The sequence below is a fragment of the Blennius ocellaris genome, assembly GCF_963422515.1.
Source record: "Blennius ocellaris genome assembly, chromosome: 3".
Classification (NCBI taxonomy): Eukaryota; Metazoa; Chordata; class Actinopteri; order Blenniiformes; family Blenniidae; genus Blennius; species Blennius ocellaris.
In genome coordinates, this window is record NC_137652.1 from 1156868 (window position 1) to 1177243 (window position 20376).

A 20376-nucleotide genomic window follows, 5' to 3' on the forward strand; every position below is an offset into this window, starting at 1 on the left:
GTCAATATTTTTTCACACTTTGTCACGCCACAGTGAAACGATGATCATGAATCACATTTTCTTCTTTATTCTGCCCAAAAGTGATGTTGACTGGCGAAGGGGACGTGTGATTTCAGTTTCAGTGCAGGTCGCCGTCTTTGTCTTGTCTTCGGCCAATCAGAAATGAGAATCAGGTCCGTCTAGCGACTGCAGGCCGTCGCTGTATTCAGAGCGGGGAGGTGACGAACCCTTCCCAGGAAACACGTCACCATCAGAAACACGTCATTTTAAAATCATAGTTTGGAAAAACTCAACTTCACATTTCACGAAACAGACTTTTCCTCTCAGTGGAGCTGAAATGAAGAGCAGCTCAGTTTGATGTTCTCTGGGCAGGTTGAACTTTTCCATCAGCAGCTGGAGAGTCAAAGTAAAAGTAAATGACACTGAAAAAGTGTTGGAATAAGAAGGAAGTGCTTTCAAAGTAAAGTAAAGTTGAGGGCTGAGTGTTTATGTATTGTCATAACATGCAGGTTACTGCAGGGCGGAATATCTTAATCTCCGGAGAGCTCGGGGAAGCCTGCTCTCTGGTGACACACACACACACACACACACACACATACACACACACACACACACACACACACACACACACACACACACACACACACACACACACACACACACACACACACCTTATTTACCTACAGCCTGCAAACACTGGCTATTTCTGTCGCTGTTCGTTGCTCAGATGTTCCCACTTTGTACGTTTGTTCTGCTTCTGATCAGACGCAGAAGCAGATATTTGATATTTACTCTGCACTGGGAGATAAAAGCAGGATGGACTTCATGTTTACAGGAGAGGAATTGTGTGACGGAAAGAGGGAGGAGGAGGAGGAGGAGGAGGAGGAGGAGGAGGAGGAGGAGGAGGAGGAGGAGGAGGAGAGATGTGACTCGAGGTTGGACTCGACGTCTAAACAGAAAGTGTTGTGGATTTTACATTTTTAAATTCAGATGAATCTTTTGAGTTATTTTCCTGTTTTGTTTCAATATTGGAAGAATCCTTGTTGGAGGCCTGGAAGCTGTTTGGAGACAAAGGAAGCCTCTGTCTTGTTGGCTGTGCCTCCATACCGGTTAGGGTTAGCCTCCATACCGGTTAGGGTTAGCCTCCATACCGGTTAGGGTTAGGGTTAGCCTCCATACCGGTTAGGGTTAGGGTTAGCCTCCATACCGGTTAGGGTTAGGGTTAGCCTCCATACCGGTTAGGGTTAGCCTCCATACCGGTTAGGGTTAGGGTTAGCCTCCATACCGGTTAGGGTTAGGGTTAGCCTCCATACCGGTTAGGGTTAGGGTTAGCCTCCATACCGGTTAGGGTTAGCCTCCATACCGGTTAGGGTTAGCCTCCATACCGGTTAGGGTTAGGGTTAGCCTCCATACCGGTTAGGGTTAGCCTCCATACCGGTTAGGGTTAGGGTTAGCCTCCATACTGGTTAGGGTTAGCCTCCATACCGGTTAGGGTTAGCCTCCATACCGGTTAGGGTTAGCCTCCATACCGGTTAGGGTTAGGGTTAGCCTCCATACCGGTTAGGGTTAGCCTCCATACCGGTTAGGGTTAGGGTTAGCCTCCATACTGGTTAGGGTTAGCCTCCATACCGGTTAGGGTTAGCCTCCATACCGGTTAGGGTTAGCCTCCATACCGGTTAGGGTTAGGGTTAGCCTCCATACCGGTTAGGGTTAGGGTTAGCCTCCATACTGGTTAGGGTTAGCCTCCATACCGGTTAGGGTTAGGGTTAGCCTCCATACCGGTTAGGGTTAGGGTTAGGGTTAGCCTCCATACCGGTTAGGGTTAGGGTTAGCCTCCATACCGGTTAGGGTTAGGGTTAGGGTTAGCCTCCATAGAGTACCGACTCTGGTTTCACCTGTGAACAATTGTTAATGATTAATGGTTGATAAATAAAAGTATGGTGTTTTATAGTATTTAGCATTCTTCCCTCACAGGAGGTCTTCCTGTGGTGGACTGTGGTGGACTGTGGTGGACTGTGGTGGACTGTGGTGGACTGTGGTGGTCGTGGTCTCAACAGCCGTTGAGACCACGTGGGGTCAGGTGATGTGGAGGATGGGATTTGACCTGTTCTTTGTGTTTGGATGGAACCTGAAGGGAAAGTTCCACATTGCCAAGGATACGGTTCTCCTTTGATCTTAGTTTCTCTACCTGATTGGGCTCTTATGATAATAATGATAATAATAATAATGATGATGAGGAGAAGGAGAAGGATCTCTACCATCACACATCGTGACCTGGGTGTGAAGCCCTGAACTACGACCCCCGAACAGGAAACACTACGTCTGTACTTCTTGTCTGTTGCTGCGTCGGACTCCGTCTGCACGTGCAGCCATTTCCTCCTCCTCCTCCTCCTCCTCATTGCACCGTCAGGTCAATGTTCAGAGCGCCGCCCGGTCTGTCTCGTCTTTCCCATCAACATCCAATTAGGCTGTAATGGGGGCTGGAAGCCTCGGGGGTGAAGCCTCCAGTCCCACGGCTCGCAGGGAGGACGTGTTAATGGACGGCCCCGTGCAGTCCGGATTCATCTGCTGCACATTACAGCCCATCACCCCGGAGCGGGACAGGCGGGCGGAGCAGGACAGGTGGAGCAGGACAGGCGGAGCAGGACAGACGGGCGGAGCAGGACAGGCGGAGCAGGACGGGCGGAGCAGGACAGGCGGAGCACGTCCGTCAGGCTGCTCTGGCCTGGAGCTCTGCCATCAGTGCTCCCAGGTCACAGGTGTGCTTGTTCACACCTGTGGAGGGATTTCTAACGAATAATTAAGCTGGATTATTATTCACGCCGTCCAATGAAGGGAAAGTTGATCACACTTTTGTTTCGGGGCTAAAATGTCTCGGTTCACCTCAAGATGGTCTGTTCAGTGTCCAGCCTCTCCGTCGCCGGCCTGCAGTCACTTCATCCTTCTTTTCTTCTCTTTCTCTTCTATCAGGGATGTTCCACTTGATAAAAATACATCAGATTCATCTGCAGATGAATGTTTCTCTTAGTTGCCGCCCCCCATTCATGCCGGGAAACAAAGCGGGGGGGTGGTGGTGGGGGGGGGGGGGTAATCCTTCAGGATCAGCTGTGTGTGGGTGGATGTGAGTAAGTGCTGCTGGCACCGCCTCTCTCTCTCTCTCTCTCTCTCTCTCTCTCTCTCTCTCTCTCCTCTCTCTCTCTCTCTCTCTCTCTCTCTCTCTCTCTCTCTGTCTCGCTCTCTCTCTCCGCTCTCTCTCTCTCTCTCTCTGTGTCTCTGTCTCTGTCTCTGTCTCTCTCTCTGTCTCTCTCTCTGTCTCTGTCTCTCTCTCTCTCTCTGTCTCTGTCTCTGTCTCTGTCTCTCTCTCTGTCTCTGTCTCTCTCTCTCTCTCTCTCTCTCTCTCTCTCTCTCTCTCTCTCTCTCTCTCTCTCTCTCTCTCTCTCTCTCTCTCTCTCTCTCCTCTCGTGTCCTCAGCTAACACACAGACTACAGTCCTGCACACTGAGCCTCCTAATTGGACAATATGCACTTCAGATATTTTCATGCAGTTTCACCATGAACTGGATATTTTTAGCTTCACAGTCACTGTTATTTGTTGTACAAAGCAAAGTGTGTTTTCATGTTTGTGTTTGTTGTTGTGGTTTGAATACAGCGTTGATGTACTGAAGGTATATGCGACATACTGACTGTCCGCCTCCACAGGTTGTCCTGTTGCTGTCACACTTATGACCAATTCACCCTCTGAGTTCACCTCAAGTTACGTCTGGGACTCGGAGGAACATTTTCCAGGAAGTGGATATGAACATTTTATTAACATTTCCTCAAGTGAACACAATGAATAATTCAGGACTTTGTCAGGAAGCAGCAGCAACTACCTCCATGTAGACAGCACTATGTATATATATATATATATATATATATATGCATGAGGTAAGCAGGCTAACTAATCAAAGCTACATACGGATATTTTTTCGCGCCGTCATGAAGTTTGAAGATCCAAAGTAATGAAACACTTATAAGTTAACAACAGTTCAATAAAATAGCAACGTGCAGTTTACATGTGCAACAAAAACTGTGATGACTCTATAAGTGGAGGATTTTAAACTATAATGTGATTTTTGAATTTGATGCACAGAAAGTAAACGAAGAGAGGAATTGGAAAAGTGAACTATCCTCATAGGAAAACAGCTGGACGGGCATTTTAAAACCTATTCTGATCATTGACAACAGAAAAGTGAAATTAATGAATAGTAAAAAAAAACATGTTAGTGATGTTCCACAACATAAAACTGTGATAATTGTAAAGATCCAATCAATCAGGTGCCATAAATAATGTAACCAAATGAAATAATTGAATTAAAATAATCTCATAACTAAGAAATATTGAAGAGTTAAGCTGTTCTATCAGTTCATTGTGTGAGTTGGTTCAGGAGGAAGGACGGCCAGCAGCTTGTGTGTGAATGAACCTGTGAGGGAACGACTGTCTGGTCGTGGCTTTAATCCAGAGAATCCACTTTAATGGACCAGATCACATTGATGAAGATGAAGATGAAGATGGAGCCTCGTCCTGCGACACCCAGTTTTCACACTGATGTACGACACGATGCTCTCTGTACTGGTGATTTATCATTCTTGGGTCAAGTTTGTTTTATTTAAATTAATTAATGGTTGCTTGCAGAAAGAAATGTGGACGATATTCTCAATCCTGCTGGGTTTTAATCAGTGAGATTGACTGGAAGACTCTCCGGTCTCCAGGTGTTCTTTCAAATAGACGCTTGGAAAACAAATTAAAACAAAAAACTAGAAGGGGGAGCCTGCATAATGTTGTCGATGCAAATCCACTTCAAGGGAGTCAGACTCTGAAAGAGATTCACGGCGCAGCACATTCTGACAATGAGCAGGAAAGCACTTTGAAATGTGAGCTTGGACAAGTGGCAGACGTCCAGTTTGTTCTCCGGCACGGAGCTTCACAAAGCTGCAGGCCGAGTGTGAAGTGAAGGACTGCGTGCACATGACAAGAACCCTCGTCGGTGTGATGTCTGTAAAGTGCTGCACTGACATTCAGGCTGATCTCCACCACAGATTATAGTGGGAGCAACAAGAGCACATGTGTGCCTCATGCATTATTTACATTGCTGCTGAAATATGTATAAAACAACTGGTCCAGCTTGCTCAATAGGTGGTCATTGTTTTACTGGAAGTGCATTTTATTGAATTGTAAATGTTGGGACGTCATGATTCTCGTTGTGGAAATGTAGAGGAGTGGGCTTTACTGCAGTGGCCTCATGATGATCAGGTGATGCTGCATCAATACTGGCCCTCAGGACGACACATGCCAATGAAGGGCCGACTTCTCTCCATCCTCTTCCAGTCCTGCTGGTCCTACCACAAGGTTGTTGTCATTGGGTTTTATTTCTGTATAACATGAGGCCAATGAACCATTCAAAAGGTTAATAAAAACCTTGTGGAGCCAATCTCCTCTCTGGTTGTTCAAACACGACTTTAACAGAAATGACACTATAAATGAATATTAACATGTCACATGATGCACATGAATATCCTGTGGCCGTGTTGTATAAATGATAATCTCATTACGATGTACCAGGAAGGGTGTGACACCCTCCAGCCAGAAGGGAAACCTCCTACAAGTGTACAGTAACTTGCAGTTTTCATAAAGCCAAGTAGTAGAGATGAGATGTTAAAGGTTCAACACAGAAGCCAACAGACGGTGAATTATCTTTACACAGCCGAACGCCGCCGTCTTACAAACACAATAATGTCGTCGTGTACTCCCCCATTAAATCCCAATATGCATCACACTTTGAGTAATATAACTTTCATATGGGGTTCCTTAAACAATGACAGTTTCTTAACGGGACTCCATAAACGAGTGAGAAGCTCAGCGTCAAGAAGAACAACTAGTAACTTGTGTTTTGTGATGCTTGATGAGGTGCGTTTCATTCCTGCAGCTGCAGAAAGTGTGTGTCAGTCTTCACTTGTTTGTTGATAACTGGAGTTTATGGAGGGTCTGAAGCGACTCTGCACCTCGTTTCTCAGCTCCGACTCGTGGAGATGGTCTGTGAAAAGGAAGAGACAGCCCTGAAATGCTGGTTTATTAAAAGACGGTGGCAGATTGATTGGCCGTCCCACGAAGCAGTCACACGCCAATCACTACTGAATCGTCACTTCAGCCCGGGTTTGTGTGTCTGAAGAGGAAGGACGCCGCCGTCGTCCATTTGTCTGGTTTTCCCACCTATCAGCACCCGGAGAGAAGTGAGAAACACAGATCTCACAATCTTCTGTCCTCGTCGGTGTTCTGGGGGATTCTCGGTCCGTTCAGTCAGAAGAGCTTTTCCCCCGTGGCTCCGTTAGATCCTCCGTTAAAGTGACGCAGTTCTTCTCAGTCATTCGTTGCACTTTTTTGTTTTTAAAACCGTGTTCCATGTCCCTGTTTTCATTTAACATGCAGGATCCCAGAACGAAGCACAAGTTCAAGATCCACACCTACGGGAGCCCGACGTTCTGCGACCACTGCGGCTCTCTGCTCTACGGCCTCATCCACCAGGGCATGAAGTGTGACTGTGAGTAACCAAGTCCCACCACATCTGGCCGATTGGCCAAGTGCTTTCCATGATATCCCAAAACTGCTCTTTGTACTACAGTCAGTAGCCTCCTGATATAAAAAACGTTTGTTAGTTGTACAAAGTTGAATTTGATTCTCAACGAATAATTTGAGGAAGATTAAACATTTATTGTCCTAATGTGCAAAGTAATGATGCACGAGTGGGACATGCACAGAGAAAGCAAGGCTCTGCTATGATGAACTTTTTGTCCAGAGCCATTCATCAGCATCGCTCTCTGAAAAAAATCACTTGTGGTTCGACCGAACTGAAAAAAAACCAAGTGCCTGATAATCCCGTCTTCATTTCCCCTCATTAAATTCACATTGTCTGTTTTGTGTCTGCAGCTCTGTTCCCTACTCCTTCATAAAAGGTCCACTATCAAAAGCTCTTCTGAGTCTTTATTAATACCCCCCCCCCCCCCCCCCCCCCCCCACACACACACACACACACACACACACTCCTCCTCTTCAGAAGTGTGTCAGTGGATTAAAGTATGAAAGCCTTAATGAGCTCCTAAATACATTTATCTGCTGCCGACTGCAGACCACCAGTCCGGCCTAATGATCGCTCCGGGGGCGACGCAAATAGAGACGTGGAGCGGAAAATGATTTCTGGCAGATCAATCGTAACTGTAATCACACTACAATGACACTGCAGTGGCTCTAATCAGCAGGGACCTGCAGGGCGGCTCCTCAGAGCCACTGGAGCGGGACTGTGTGAAATGCAGTGGTGGTGGTGATGATGATGATGATGATGATGATGTAACCACTGCAGCCTCGTGAAGTACATCTCTGATATGTCAGGGTTGACTCTGGGTCAGAACTTGTTGTCTCCTCTCACGCAGCTCTCAGAACTCAATCCGTTGATCTTGGGCCCAACATGTACGATACGATACGGGAAGTGGCGGGAGGTGCAGGAGGAGGTGCAGGAGGAGGTGCAGTTAATCTGCAGGGCACTTTTAAGCAGATTATGGTACTTTGGGTCATGGGGGGGGGGGGGGGCTGAAAGCCTCCAATGCTATTAAAATACAATGGTTTATTATTGTTGTGTATTTCACTTGTGCATATTGCATAAGGATAAAAATCCTCACAAAGTTGGAACAAGTTTCTGAAAGTGTGTGTTTGTCAATGAACTGACTTTGATGTGATGCGTTGCTTGACGTGTGTCGATGTGTGATAACGTACGACATCTTCCTTGTTTCCTCGCCAGCCTGTGACATGAACGTTCACAAGCAGTGTGTGATGAACGTTCCCAGCCTGTGTGGAACCGACCACACCGAGAGGAGGGGTCGTCTGTATCTCAAGTGTGACGTCAGCGTGGACAAGATGCAGGTCACAGGTAGGCCTGTGTGTGTGTGTGTGTGTGTGTGGTCAGTCTGAACTGGAGCCTCCCGGCCAGTCCCCCCCCCCCCCCCCCCCCTGCTGACCAGCTGCAGAGACCCAGAGATCAGTAGAGCTTGTCCGGTTCCACATCCTGCTGCAGAGAGGAGTTGGAGGCCGTCGGTGCTGCAGTGGTGTGTGGTCCGCTGCGTGGGCATCGTGTGGCTGCTCGTTGAAAACAGTCACGACTTGCTCTGTGGTGGTAGGAGTTTCCAAAGGAGCCGAATCGTCAGCTGAAGACTTAATGAACAACAATAACAAAGTGAGCCTTCTATTTGCTTTGCAGAGACGATTCGGTTCCAAAGGTTCCAAAGGAACCGAATCGTCTCTGCAAAGCAAATAGAAGGCTCACTTTGTTATTGTTGTTCATTAAGTCTTCAGCTGACGCCCAGGCTGAGCTCGGCGCCTGTGAGCAGGATTGTGGCGTTGGACTGGCGCTTGCTAGAAGGTTCTGGGGAACATTCGTGTCGCTGGAAGAACCTGAAGATGTAATTACTTCCTGTCAATGACAACGAGGTCATTTAGTCTCACAGACCTGGTTGTGGTCTTCCTCAGGCTGTTCCCACTACAGGAGCCGTTGCTAATGTTGTGTGAAGATCCGAAGGAACTCTAACTATGTTTTAGTTCTAGTTTTGCTTTAAGCTTTGCTGAACAAGGTGCTTCAGCATCACTGTTTGTACACAATTCAATAAGAGCTCAGGTTGCAACGGTGCAAAAGTCAGTAAAGCACGAAACAAGATCAAGTCTCCATCATGAACCGTTGCATCTTGTAACAGTTGTCCTTGCAGGCCGCGTTGAATAATCCTTATGAGAGCAAACAATCACAGACCAGCTGCTGCAGTTAAGCTCATATAATTTCACGTTTAATCCGTGAAATGTATTTGCGCTGACATTCTGGCCCGCCGGCTGGAAGTGGCCCACAAACCAAGCGGGGGTCTTTACCGGTGCTGTGAGAGCAGATTCCCTGGAGGACGACGGATCCTCCGGCGCCGCTGAGATTTGGACCTGAAGAAGTCGCCGTGTGTTGACGAATGCAGAGTTCAGCCAAGCGGCGTCGTACTGAGCAGCTTTACCCAATAGTGACAACGTTGGTGGTCCAGGAGGCTTGGAGGCGTTTCTGTGTGGAGTTTGAGGGGAATTCCTGCTACAGCATGTAATATATTGTAAGAAAAATCCTCTCTTGTCTGTGGAGGATCAGATAAATTGTCCCTTTGATCAGAAACATCAAAGCTCTGAGTAATAGTAATACTATTGTCAAGGTATAGTGTCAAGAAAATGTATTTAATCTTTTTAACACGAGCTTATTTTAGCCAATCTGCTCGTATTTCTCGTGGCCACGACGTGAATGCAAATTTGTATTATTACTGAGAGTATCGTACTGTGAGCTGCTGTATTTCGCTCCTGGGAAATCGACACGGTGTCTCGAGAGGGTCTACTGCGTCTCTCTAGTCATTCTGCCGGCAACATTAGGATTAGGAAGTAAAAACTGTTTGGAAAGCCTTGTTTGTTCCCGTAGAACACGCAGCCTTCAGACACGTCATAATGAAACGTAGACGGTCACACAGACGTGTAGCAGGTGTGAAACCCCACGCCGACGTCACACGACTACCTGAGGGTGTGTCCATGAGGGACGGAGAACCTCCGTCCTCACCTGGGTTTTTGTCGAGCACTAAATCACGTTGCACATTTCCAGAGACGCTGGTGCCCGCCACGCCCGCCACGCCCGCCACGCCCTGGTCCGCCGTGACGAAGCTGTGTTAATGTATGGAATCGCTTGTGAGGCTTCTGAGTGACGCGGGGAAGACGGACTGAGTGTTTCCCTCCACAGCCGACTTCTTCCTGCACTTCACCAAAGGCCAAATGTCGACTGGGGGGGGCGTCGTGGGGGGGGGGGGGGGGGGGGGGAAGCAGCTGCTCTTTGGTTCCACTCAGCCACAGATGCACTAAATCTATTCTACTTAAATAGCAAAACTGGTCCTGATTGGCTGAGGAGCAGTGAGAGTGGAGGATAGCGAGGCGCTTCTGATTCTACAGTTTTCCCTGCACAGTCTCTTCTGCCCCTCTGTGGTGGACGCCTGGCTGTGTGTGTGTGTGTGTGTGTGTGTGTGTGTGTGTGTGTGTGTGTGTGTGTGTGTGTGTGTGTGTGTGTGTGTGTGTGTGTGTGTGTGTGTGTGTGTGTGTGTGTGTGTGTGTGTGTGTGTGTGTGTGTGTGTGTGTGTGTGTGTGTGTGTGTGTGTGTGCTGGCAGCTCCTCGGGGAGTGTGTGAGCCACAGTGGTAATAATTACATTTCCATTTGGTTCCCTTGTTGACTCGCCCAGTTCTGCAGGAAAGCATCATTTAGAAGCTTCCATCTCTTTAGCGGCTTCATTATTTCTTTGCCGATTGGCTTTTTGTCCGTCTGGGCCTCTGCATTGTAGCCCAGCGGTGTCGTGTTGCAGTCGCTGAGCTTGGCGTGTCGGTGTGTGTCGGTGTGTGTAGGTGTGTGTCGGTGTGTGTAGGTGTGTGTAGGTGTGTAGGTGTGTGTAGGTCCGATTGCTGTGCAGTCAGTCAAGTGGGCCGATCAGAGGAGCTGCATTTTGCTGTCGAAGCTCACGGAGGAGGTGGAAACTCTTTACAGCCCAAGACAAAATTCAGCCTAAATGTTGTGCTGATCTTCTGGCAGATCAAACTGCAGCAGCGAGGTTTAGTTCACCACGTGACTCCTGCTGGAGAGACTCCTGCTGGAGAGACTCCTGCTGGAGAGACTCCTGCTGCTGGAGAGACTCCTGCTGGAGAGACTCCTGCTGCTGGAGAGACTCCTGCTGGAGAGACTCCTGCTGCTGGAGAGACTCCTGCTGGAGAGACTCCTGCTGCTGGAGAGACTCCTGCTGGAGAGACTCCTGCTGCTGGAGAGACTCCTGCTGCTGGAGAGACTCCTGGAGAGACTCCTGCTGCTGGAGAGACTCCTGTTGCTGGAGAGACTCCTGGAGAGACTCCTGCTGCTGGAGAGACTCCTGTTGCTGGAGAGACTCCTGCTGCTGGAGAGACTCCTGCTGCTGGAGAGACTCCTGCTGCTGGAGAGACTCCTGGAGAGACTCCTGCTGCTGGAGAGACTCCTGCTGCTGGAGAGACTCCTGGAGAGACTCCTGCTGCTGGAGAGACTCCTGCTGCTGGAGAGACTCCTGCTGCTGTAGAGGCCCCTGCTGCTGGAGAGACTCCTGCTGCTGGAGAGACTCCTGGTGCTGGAGAGACACCTGCTGGAGAGACTCCTGGTGCTGGAGAGACACCTGGAGAGACTCCTGCTGCTGGAGAGACTCCTGCTGCTGGAGAGACTCCTGCTGCTGGAGAGGCTCCTGCTGCTGGAGAGACTCCTGCTGGAGAGACTCCTGCTGCTGGAGAGACACCTGGAGAGACTCCTGCTGCTGGAGAGACTCCTGCTGCTGGAGAGACTCCTGCTGCTGGAGAGACTCCTGCTGCTGGAGAGACTCCTGCTGCTGGAGAGACACCTGGAGAGACTCCTGGAGAGACTCCTGGAGAGACTCCTGGAGAGACTCCTGGGCTCTCTCTCCCTCCTCCTTCTTCTTCTTCTTCTTCTTCTTCTTCTTCTTCTCCTTCTCCTCCTCCTCCTCCTCCTCCTCCTCCTCCTCCTCCTCCCACAGCGAGGGTTTACCTCGTGGACTCCGTCTCCTTTATCTCCCTTTAGAAAGGTTCAGCAGTGGATTATTGTTATGCGACTCTATATGAACAATCTCCCTCGTAGAACAAACATGTTTTGCTTTCTTCCTCTATTTGCACAACTCACCTGCAGCTGGAGTTCAACGGCCTCGTGTGACAGACTCATAGCGAAGCCGGGCGTCTCCTTCGCTCTGATGTGATCTTTACGTTCTGGAGGAAACAGTGCTGCTAGTCACTCCACCTTCTTTTTCTTTTTTTTTCAACCCGGCCATTTTGTAAATAGTGGACCTTGAAAGGAGCTGGGAGGTAAACTGGGAGGGTGGAGCGTTTACACAAGGAGGTGAAGAACAAACATGAGCGGCTCTGCTTTTTTTTTTAATTTTTTTGGAAGTAGAAGAAAGGTCTTGGCAGTGTGTCTGCCGTCACGCTTCTATGGATTCAGTCAGGTCTTGAAACCAAATGTGGCACATAAACGATCACATTCAAAGCCATTAAATGTATATTTGTTCTGCTGCGGTGGGTTCTGTTGCAGAATTCTACAGACGTTCAACGTGATTAAGTTTGAGAGAAGTCGTGACTTCGCACATTGAAACTCGACTCTTTTCACAAAGAACGTCTGAGGAGGAGAAACACTGCATGTTTTGAGGCTCGTCTCTTATGAGCACATGAATACAGACTGACTGCTTGTTTTTCTCTCTGCGGCTCAGAGAACAGCTGAACTTTGTTGCTGCACATTTCTGCTGCTGACTCCCTGAAGTCATGTCATTGATATTCCCACTGTGTTTTCCCTGTGCCTCCACTGCCGCCCCCTCACCCCCTCGCCTCCTCACCCCCTCGCCTCCTCGCCTCCTCGCCTCCTCGCCTCCTCGCCTCCTCACCACTTCAACATGTGCCTCTGCCTTGTGTCACCTCCAGTTTCTGGCTTCGTCTTTCTTCTCTACCTCTTTCATTTTCCCCCCCGAGAACAAAAATTGGCAAAGATTCAGGTCTATCCCCATTTTGGCTTTTTTTTTTTTTTTAATGAAACATGGAAAACAGTTTTTTGTTTTTTTTCCCACGAACCATTGAGCAACATGGAGTCACTTTTCAGTGCAATGAAGTTTATTGTGCTGAGTTCAGTCTGCAGACTAACGAGCTTCATGGATTCTGGACGTGTCCAACTTCTGCAACGCAGTGACAACATGAATCAGAACGTCCAGATGTGTGTCAGGCTGCACACACACACACACACACACACACACACACACACACACACACACACACACACACACACACACACACACACACACACACACACACACACACACACACACACACACACACACACACACACACACACGGTTTGTGTGTGTGCAAACGATAATCTGCACTGCCTCCTACTGGCCATGCCCAGAATTACACATTGCACTTGGAATTCCTGAACCCATAAAACAACTTAAACTTCCACTCAAATAGAGACATTCTGCTGAAAAGTATTAAATGCTTCTATTAGTTTTGGTTAATGTCTCGGTAATAGACTGTAATTGTTGGGATTTATTTTAGTTTATGTTTATGGATTTGCCCTTTCTGGAGGGACACACAATCATTATGAGTGTTATCATCCATTCAAATGATCAGTTAGTTTATTATCTACATAAATGGAGAGAAATCAACTACATTGACTGATCTAGTGTCACATTTGCAACCCGGTGAGCCCAGCCCAATTCATTTGCTTTGAAAATGTCATTTGTCTGCACTGACTTTGCCTTCATGCTCGATTCCAAACCGCCTTTGCGAAGCACAAACACAAAAAGAAAGAGCATGAGGTATCAAGTGTGTGAGTGGACCTTCCTTCATCTTTAACCGAGCAGCTGATGGATTCCAAGTGGACGTACACTTCACATGACGACTGGATTAATCCTCATGCATTGGCCATGTGTGAGTTCTCTGCCACTGTGTTGTGTGCTGCTGCCAGCAGTATGTAACTCATCAGCCTGTTCAGAGCTCGTCCTAAAAATACCTCCTCTGATTTACAACCTGCTGTATGAATAGGCCACTGCTTTTTCAGGGCTACAACATAGAACCGCCTGATATTTGATCTGGAGGTCACCGACAATCCTTATTGAACTTTAGTACTTGAGTGATTTCTATTGCAATCCATATGTGCTGGCGAAATAAAGGGGATGGGACTGAGGAGAAGACGCCCAGGCGGGTTTTTCATTTCAGTTTTTCTAAGTGGTCGAGCAAAAAGACCAACCTATGCGGCCGAAACCTTCCATTTTTCCAGCGATAAAACTTGTGCAAAACGGCGCAGTGGAATTCAGCAAACAGAAGAAACTGGCTCAACACAGTGGATTCTTGAGAAAACTGAGCGTTGCCAGTTTGGGATCGCTCGATATCTTCCCACACCTCCGGTTGTTTCTGTAACCGTCTGCCTCCCCTGTCAAGTGTTCTTCCTCTCTCTCTCTCCCTCTCTCTCTCTCTCTCTCTCTCTCTCTCTCTCTCTCTCTCTCTCTCTGTGTACACTGCAGCAGCTCACCCCATCACTCATCCGACTTCACACCTCGCCTCAATCCTCCATCACAGCTGCTGAGAACAAAAGCAAACAATGGCACCTTGTTCAGCGTCAGATTAACGAGCCGAGAGATTCTGCTGGTTAATCTCCACAGAACGCTAAACTATCAACCTGCTGGAGTGATAGAACCTCTAACGTCCTCTCTTCTTCTCATCCTCTCTTCTTCTTGTCCTCCTCTCTTCTTCTTGTCCTCCTCTCTTCTTCTCATCCTCTCTTCTTCTTGTCCTCCTCTCTTCTTCTCATCCTCTCTTCTTCTCGTCCTCTCTTCTTCTTGTCTTCTTCTTGTCCTCCTCTCTTCTTCTCATCCTCTCTTCTTCTTGTCCTCCTCTCTTCTTCTCATCCTCTCTTCTTCTCATCCTCCTCTCTTCTTCTTGTCTTCTTCTTGTCCTCCTCTCTTCTTCTCATCCTCTCTTCTTCTTGTCCTCCTCTCTTCTTCTCATCCTCTCTTCTTCTCATCCTCCTCTCTTCTTCTTGTCTTCTTCTTGTCCTCCTCTCTTCTTGTCCTCCTCTCTTCTTGTCCTCCTCTCTTCTTCTTGTCCTCCTCTCTTCTTCTTGTCTTCTTCTTGTCCTCCTCTCTTCTTGTCTTCTTCTTGTCCTCCTCCACATGTTTCCATTCAGAGCCCTGGTCTCGTCACACCTCCTCTATAGCCTGGAATCATAAATAGTCTTTCTCTTTGATCCTGAACTGGGACTTTGTTCTGATGGAGTCCAGCTTTTATCTTCCCGGACCGAAACCCTGCAGGTTCCCTGTGAAGCCCAGACTCATCCTGTATAAATATACCAGTGCTTTCAAAGAACCACTTTGGGTTCTACGGTTAGAAGCATCTTGAGCCCCGGTTCTGTCCCTCTGTCAGTGGCTGAAGGAAAGAACCTCCTCCTGTTCTGTCTCTCTGTCAGTGGCTGAAGGAAAGAACCTCCTCCGGTTCTGTCTCTCTGTCAGTGGCTGAAGGAAAGAACCTCCTCCTGTTCTGTCTCTCTGTCAGTGGCTGAAGGAAAGAACCTCCTCCTGTTCTGACTCTCTGTCAGTGGCTGAATGACAGAACCTCCTCCTGTTCTGTCTCTCTGTCAGTGGCTGAAGGAAAGAACCTTCTCCTGTTCTGTCTCTCTGTCAGTGGCTGAAGGAAAGAACCTCCTCCTGTTCTGACTCTCTGTCAGTGGCTGAATGACAGAACCTCCTCCTGTTCTGTCTCTCTGTCGGTGGCTGAAGGAAAGAACCTCCTCCTGTTCTGTCTCTCTGTCAGTGGCTGAAGGAAAGAACCTCCTCCGGTTCTGTCTCTCTGTCAGTAGCTGAAGGAAAGAACCTCCTCCTGTTCTGTCTCTCTGTCAGTGGCTGAAGGAAAGAACCTCCTCCTGTTCTGTCTCTCTGTCAGTAGCTGAAGGAAAGAACCTCCTCCTGTTCTGTGTCTCTGTCAGTGGCTGAAGGAAAGAACCTCCTGTTCTGTCTCTCTGTCAGTGGCTGAAGGAAAGAACCTCCTCCTGTTCTGACTCTCTGTCAGTGGCTGAAGGAAAGAACCTCCTCCGGTTCTGTCTCTCTGTCAGTGGCTGAAGGAAAGAACCTCCTCCTGTTCTGTCTCTCTGTCAGTGGCTGAAGGAAAGAACCTCCTCCTGTTCTGACTCTCTGTCAGTGGCTGAATGACAGAACCTCCTCCTGTTCTGTCTCTCTGTCAGTGGCTGAAGGAAAGAACCTCCTCCGGTTCTGTCTCTCTGTCAGTGGCTGAAGGAAAGAACCTCCTCCTGTTCTGTCTCTCTGTCAGTGGCTGAAGGAAAGAACCTCCTCCTGTTCTGTCTCTCTGTCAGTGGCTGAAGGAAAGAACCTTCTCCTGTTCTGTCTCTCTGTCAGTGGCTGAAGGAAAGAACCTCCTCCTGTTCTGTCCCTCTGTCAGTGGCTGAAGGACAGAACCTCCTCCGGTTCTGTCTCTCTGTCAGTGGCTGAAGGACAGAACCTCCTGTTCTGTGTCTCTGTCAGTGGCTGAAGGAAAGAACCTCCTCCTGTTCTGTCTCTCTGTCAGTGGCTGAAGGACAGAACCTCCTGTTCTGTCTCTCTGTCAGTGGCTGAAGGAAAGAACCTCCTCCTGTTCTGTCTCTCTGTCAGTGGCTGAAGGAAAGAACCTCCTCCTGTTCTGTGTCTCTGTCAGTGGCTGAAGGACAGAACCTCCTCCTGTTCTGTCTCTCTGTCAGTGGCTGAAGGAAAGAACCTCCTGTTCTGTCTCTCTGTCAGTGGCTGAAGGAAAGAACCTCCTGTTCTGTCTCTCTGTCAGTGGCTGAAGGAAAGAACCTCCTCCTGTTCTGTCTCTCTGTCAGTAGCTGAAGGAAAGAACCTCCTCCTGTTCTGTCTCTCTGTCAGTGGCTGAAGGAAAGAACCTCCTCCTGTTCTGTCTCTCTGTCAGTGGCTGAAGGAAAGAACCTCCTCCTGTTCTGTCTCTCTGTCAGTGGCTGAAGGAAAGAACCTCCTCCTGTTCTGTCTCTCTGTCAGTGGCTGAAGGAAAGAACCTCCTCCTGTTCTGTGTCTCTGTCAGTGGCTGAAGGAAAGAACCTCCTCCTGTTCTGTCTCTCTGTCAGTGGCTGAAGGAAAGAACCTCCTCCTGTTCTGTCTCTCTGTCAGTAGCTGAAGGAAAGAACCTCCTCCTGTTCTGTCTCTCTGTCAGTAGCTGAAGGAAAGAACCTCCTCCTGTTCTGTCTCTCTGTCAGTGGCTGAAGGAAAGAACCTTCTCCTGTTCTGTCTCTCTGTCAGTGGCTGAAGGAAAGAACCTCCTCCTGTTCTGTCTCTCTGTCAGTGGCTGAAGGAAAGAACCTCCTCCTGTTCTGTGTCTCTGTCAGTGGCTGAAGGAAAGAACCTCCTCCTGTTCTGTGTCTCTGTCAGTGGCTGAAGGAAAGAACCTCCTCCTGTTCTGTGTCTCTGTCAGTAGCTGAAGGAAAGAACCTCCTCCTGTTCTGTCTCTCTGTCAGTGGCTGAAGGAAAGAACCTTCTCCTGTTCTGTCTCTCTGTCAGTGGCTGAAGGAAAGAACCTCCTCCTGTTCTGTCTCTCTGTCAGTGGCTGAAGGAAAGAACCTTCTCCTGTTCTGTCTCTCTGTCAGTGGCTGAAGGAAAGAACCTCCTCCTGTTCTGTCTCTCTGTCAGTGGCTGAAGGAAAGAACCTCCTCCTGTTCTGTCTCTCTGTCAGTGGCTGAAGGAAAGAACCTCCTCCTGTTCTGTCTCTCTGTCAGTGGCTGAAGGAAAGAACCTCCTCCTGTTCTGTCTCTCTGTCAGTGGCTGAAGGAAAGAACCTCCTCCTGTTCTGTCTCTCTGTCAGTGGCTGAAGGAAAGAACCTCCTCCTGTTCTGTCTCTCTGTCAGTGGCTGAAGGAAAGAACCTCCTCCTGTTCTGTCCCTCTGTCAGTGGCTGAAGGAAAGAACCTCCTCCTGTTCTGTCTCTCTGTCAGTGGCTGAAGGACAGAACCTCCTCCTGTTCTGTCTCTCTGTCAGTGGCTGAAGGAAAGAACCTCCTCCTGTTCTGTCTCTCTGTCAGTGGCTGAAGGAAAGAACCTCCTCCTGTTCTGTCTCTCTGTCAGTGGCTGAAGGAAAGAACCTTCTCCTGTTCTGTCTCTCTGTCAGTGGCTGAAGGAAAGAACCTTCTCCTGTTCTGTCTCTCTGTCAGTGGCTGAAGGAAAGAACCTCCTCCTGTTCTGTCTCTCTGTCAGTGGCTGAAGGAAAGAACCTCCTCCTGTTCTGTGTCTCTGTCAGTAGCTGAAGGACAGAACCTCCTCCTGTTCTGTCTCTCTGTCAGTGGCTGAAGGACAGAACCTCCTCCTGTTCTGTCTCTCTGTCAGTGGCTGAAGGAAAGAACCTCCTCCTGTTCTGTCTCTCTGTCAGTGGCTGAAGGAAAGAACCTCCTGTTCTGTCCCTCTGTCAGTGGCTGAAGGAAAGAACCTCATCCCCATGGACCCCAACGGCCTGTCGGATCCATACGTGAAGCTCAAGCTCATCCCGGATCCCAAGAACGAGACCAAGCAGAAGACCAAAACCATCCGCTCCAACCTCAACCCCAAGTGGAACGAGTCCTTCACTTTGTGAGTATCTCCTGGAGGTCATTAGAGTATTTCTCTATGTTCTCTATGGAGCGGCGCCTCGCTGGACGTTCCCGCCGTGGGAGGAGGAACCATCAAACCTCTGTGTTGTAATTGGATTGGATGAAACTCAGTTAAACAGCACAGAGGGGAGACGGTCGTCACCTTCGCTTCGTGGCAACGAGGTTCCTCTTCAGACTGGAAGGAAGAGTCAATATAGACAACAACAACAACAACAACAACAACAACAACAATGACAATAATAATAATAATCCAAATCAATCCAAATAATCCAATCATGGACCTCTGGTCCATTTAAATATTGATCAAATAGAAATTTTGAAGGTTTTAACAGAAAATGACTTTTATTTTGTAAAACGTGGGGGGCTTTTATTTCTAAAGCCGGCTAAACTGTAACGTGTCTGGTGGTGCAAAGGCCCCCAGCGAACGCCAACCCTCATGTTCCTGCTGCGTTCAGGATCCAGGCTCTTGCTGCAGAGCGTTGACACTTCAGATCAAACAAAAGGCCTTCATGCTTTCATGATGCAGAACTTTGCGTAACGCCGGCAGCCCAACGTTACAATAGCAATATATAGAATAGAACATTCACATCTACTTCCAGGGGATATAATCCATTTTTCCAGGTATATCCAGACCAAAAGTGCAAATAATGCTGTGATATCACTAATTATTCCGTGTGTTTCCAAAATGCACCACTCAGTCGCTCGAGGTACTGAACATCTTTGCTCGGCAGCAAGCTGAAGCCCACCGACAAGGACCGCCGGCTGTCGGTGGAGGTGTGGGACTGGGACCGGACCACCAGGAACGACTTCATGGGGGCTCTGTCCTTCGGCGTGTCGGAGCTCATGAAGGCTCCCGTCTGCGGCTGGTAAACCTCCACCCTGAACTCCACCCTGAACTCCACCCTCAGTGCTTCCTCTCAACACGCCTTTATTCTGCAGCACACTTCTTATCCTCCACTGGCTCGTAGAATTTCAATTGGTGAAGCGTGTTTTATAGTAAATGCATGATTTCAGTGAATTGCACATAAATATACTCCGGACAAAGTTTGCAAAAATTATTGGTATGTTATATAACATTTTAAAAAAATTCAGTAAATCAAAATGCTCTTATCATGTTATATAATTGCTCAAGACTAAACACCAGGAATATTAGTAATATGATCAATTGTAGTAATAACAAAAGCTAAATAGTGATAGTAAGTATTATAATATTATTAGTATATAAATTCTAATAGGAAATATAAGTGTAATTGTTGGTGTAACTATATCTACTTGTACAGCTGTAACATGATACGATGTGTTTGTTTATAATATATTGTGTATAAGTTAAATGTATTATTATGTTTTTTCACTTTATATATGAAGCTCAGTTCAGAGTTTGACTGTGTTGCATTTTGATTTATTAACAGGGTTAGGCTTAATAAGTGTTTAACTGCGGCTTGTAAAGTTGTTAATCTCTTGGAAGAAGATTGATTTTGTTTATTTTATTTTGTTAAACATCAACCGGGGAAATAATCAACTAAAAATTCAGACGTTAATGTGTAAATCATTACATTTTCCCCAGATTGCCACAGTGGCAGGACTCGTAGCAGAAGTCAGGACGTTGTAAACGAGTCAGACGATCGTCAGTTTGAGTTTTTGGGACCATTAAGTTGTCGAGAGGCTGCAGAACAGGAAGCAGAAGGTTTCTCCCCTTCCTGTGTGCACACTCGCTGTCTTCTCCGTCCCCTGCCGTCCTCAGGTACAAGCTGCTGTGCCAGGAGGAGGGCGAGTACTACAACGTCCCCATCTCGGAGGAGGACGACGGGAACGAGGAGCTGAGGCAGAAGTTTGAGGTGAGGCTCCCCGCGGAGCGGCGGCCATGTTGCCGGCGCGCCGCTCGCCGTGCACCACCTCACTGGGTCTGGAGGGAAACGTCGCCTCACGGGGCGGCGAGGGGAAGCAGGTGGTCAGCCAGAAGATCACCAAATAAAAAAAAAACAAAACTGGATTTGGAATTGGAAACTTTCCCTGGGAATTAACGGGAATTTATGGGAAGAAAGCAGAAATGTACAAAACTCCAGGTTGGCCCTCAACCGGGCTCCAGGAACCTGCTTTATCTG

At 48.1% G+C, this 20376-nt stretch overlaps 1 protein-coding gene across 2 annotated transcripts in view; it reads left to right on the top strand.

Moving 5' to 3' along the window:
• Positions 1–20376, top strand: part of prkcaa (protein kinase C, alpha, a) — a 137198-nt gene that overhangs the window by 67238 nt on the left and 49584 nt on the right. For both annotated transcript variants that reach the window (XM_080494195.1, XM_080494196.1), the window contains exons 4-8: positions 6467–6578; positions 7830–7958; positions 18098–18254; positions 19006–19140; positions 20016–20109. In XM_080494195.1, the coding sequence (XP_080350321.1) occupies positions 6467–6578; positions 7830–7958; positions 18098–18254; positions 19006–19140; positions 20016–20109 (627 nt within the window). The remainder of the gene's footprint in view (positions 1–6466; positions 6579–7829; positions 7959–18097; positions 18255–19005; positions 19141–20015; positions 20110–20376) is intronic.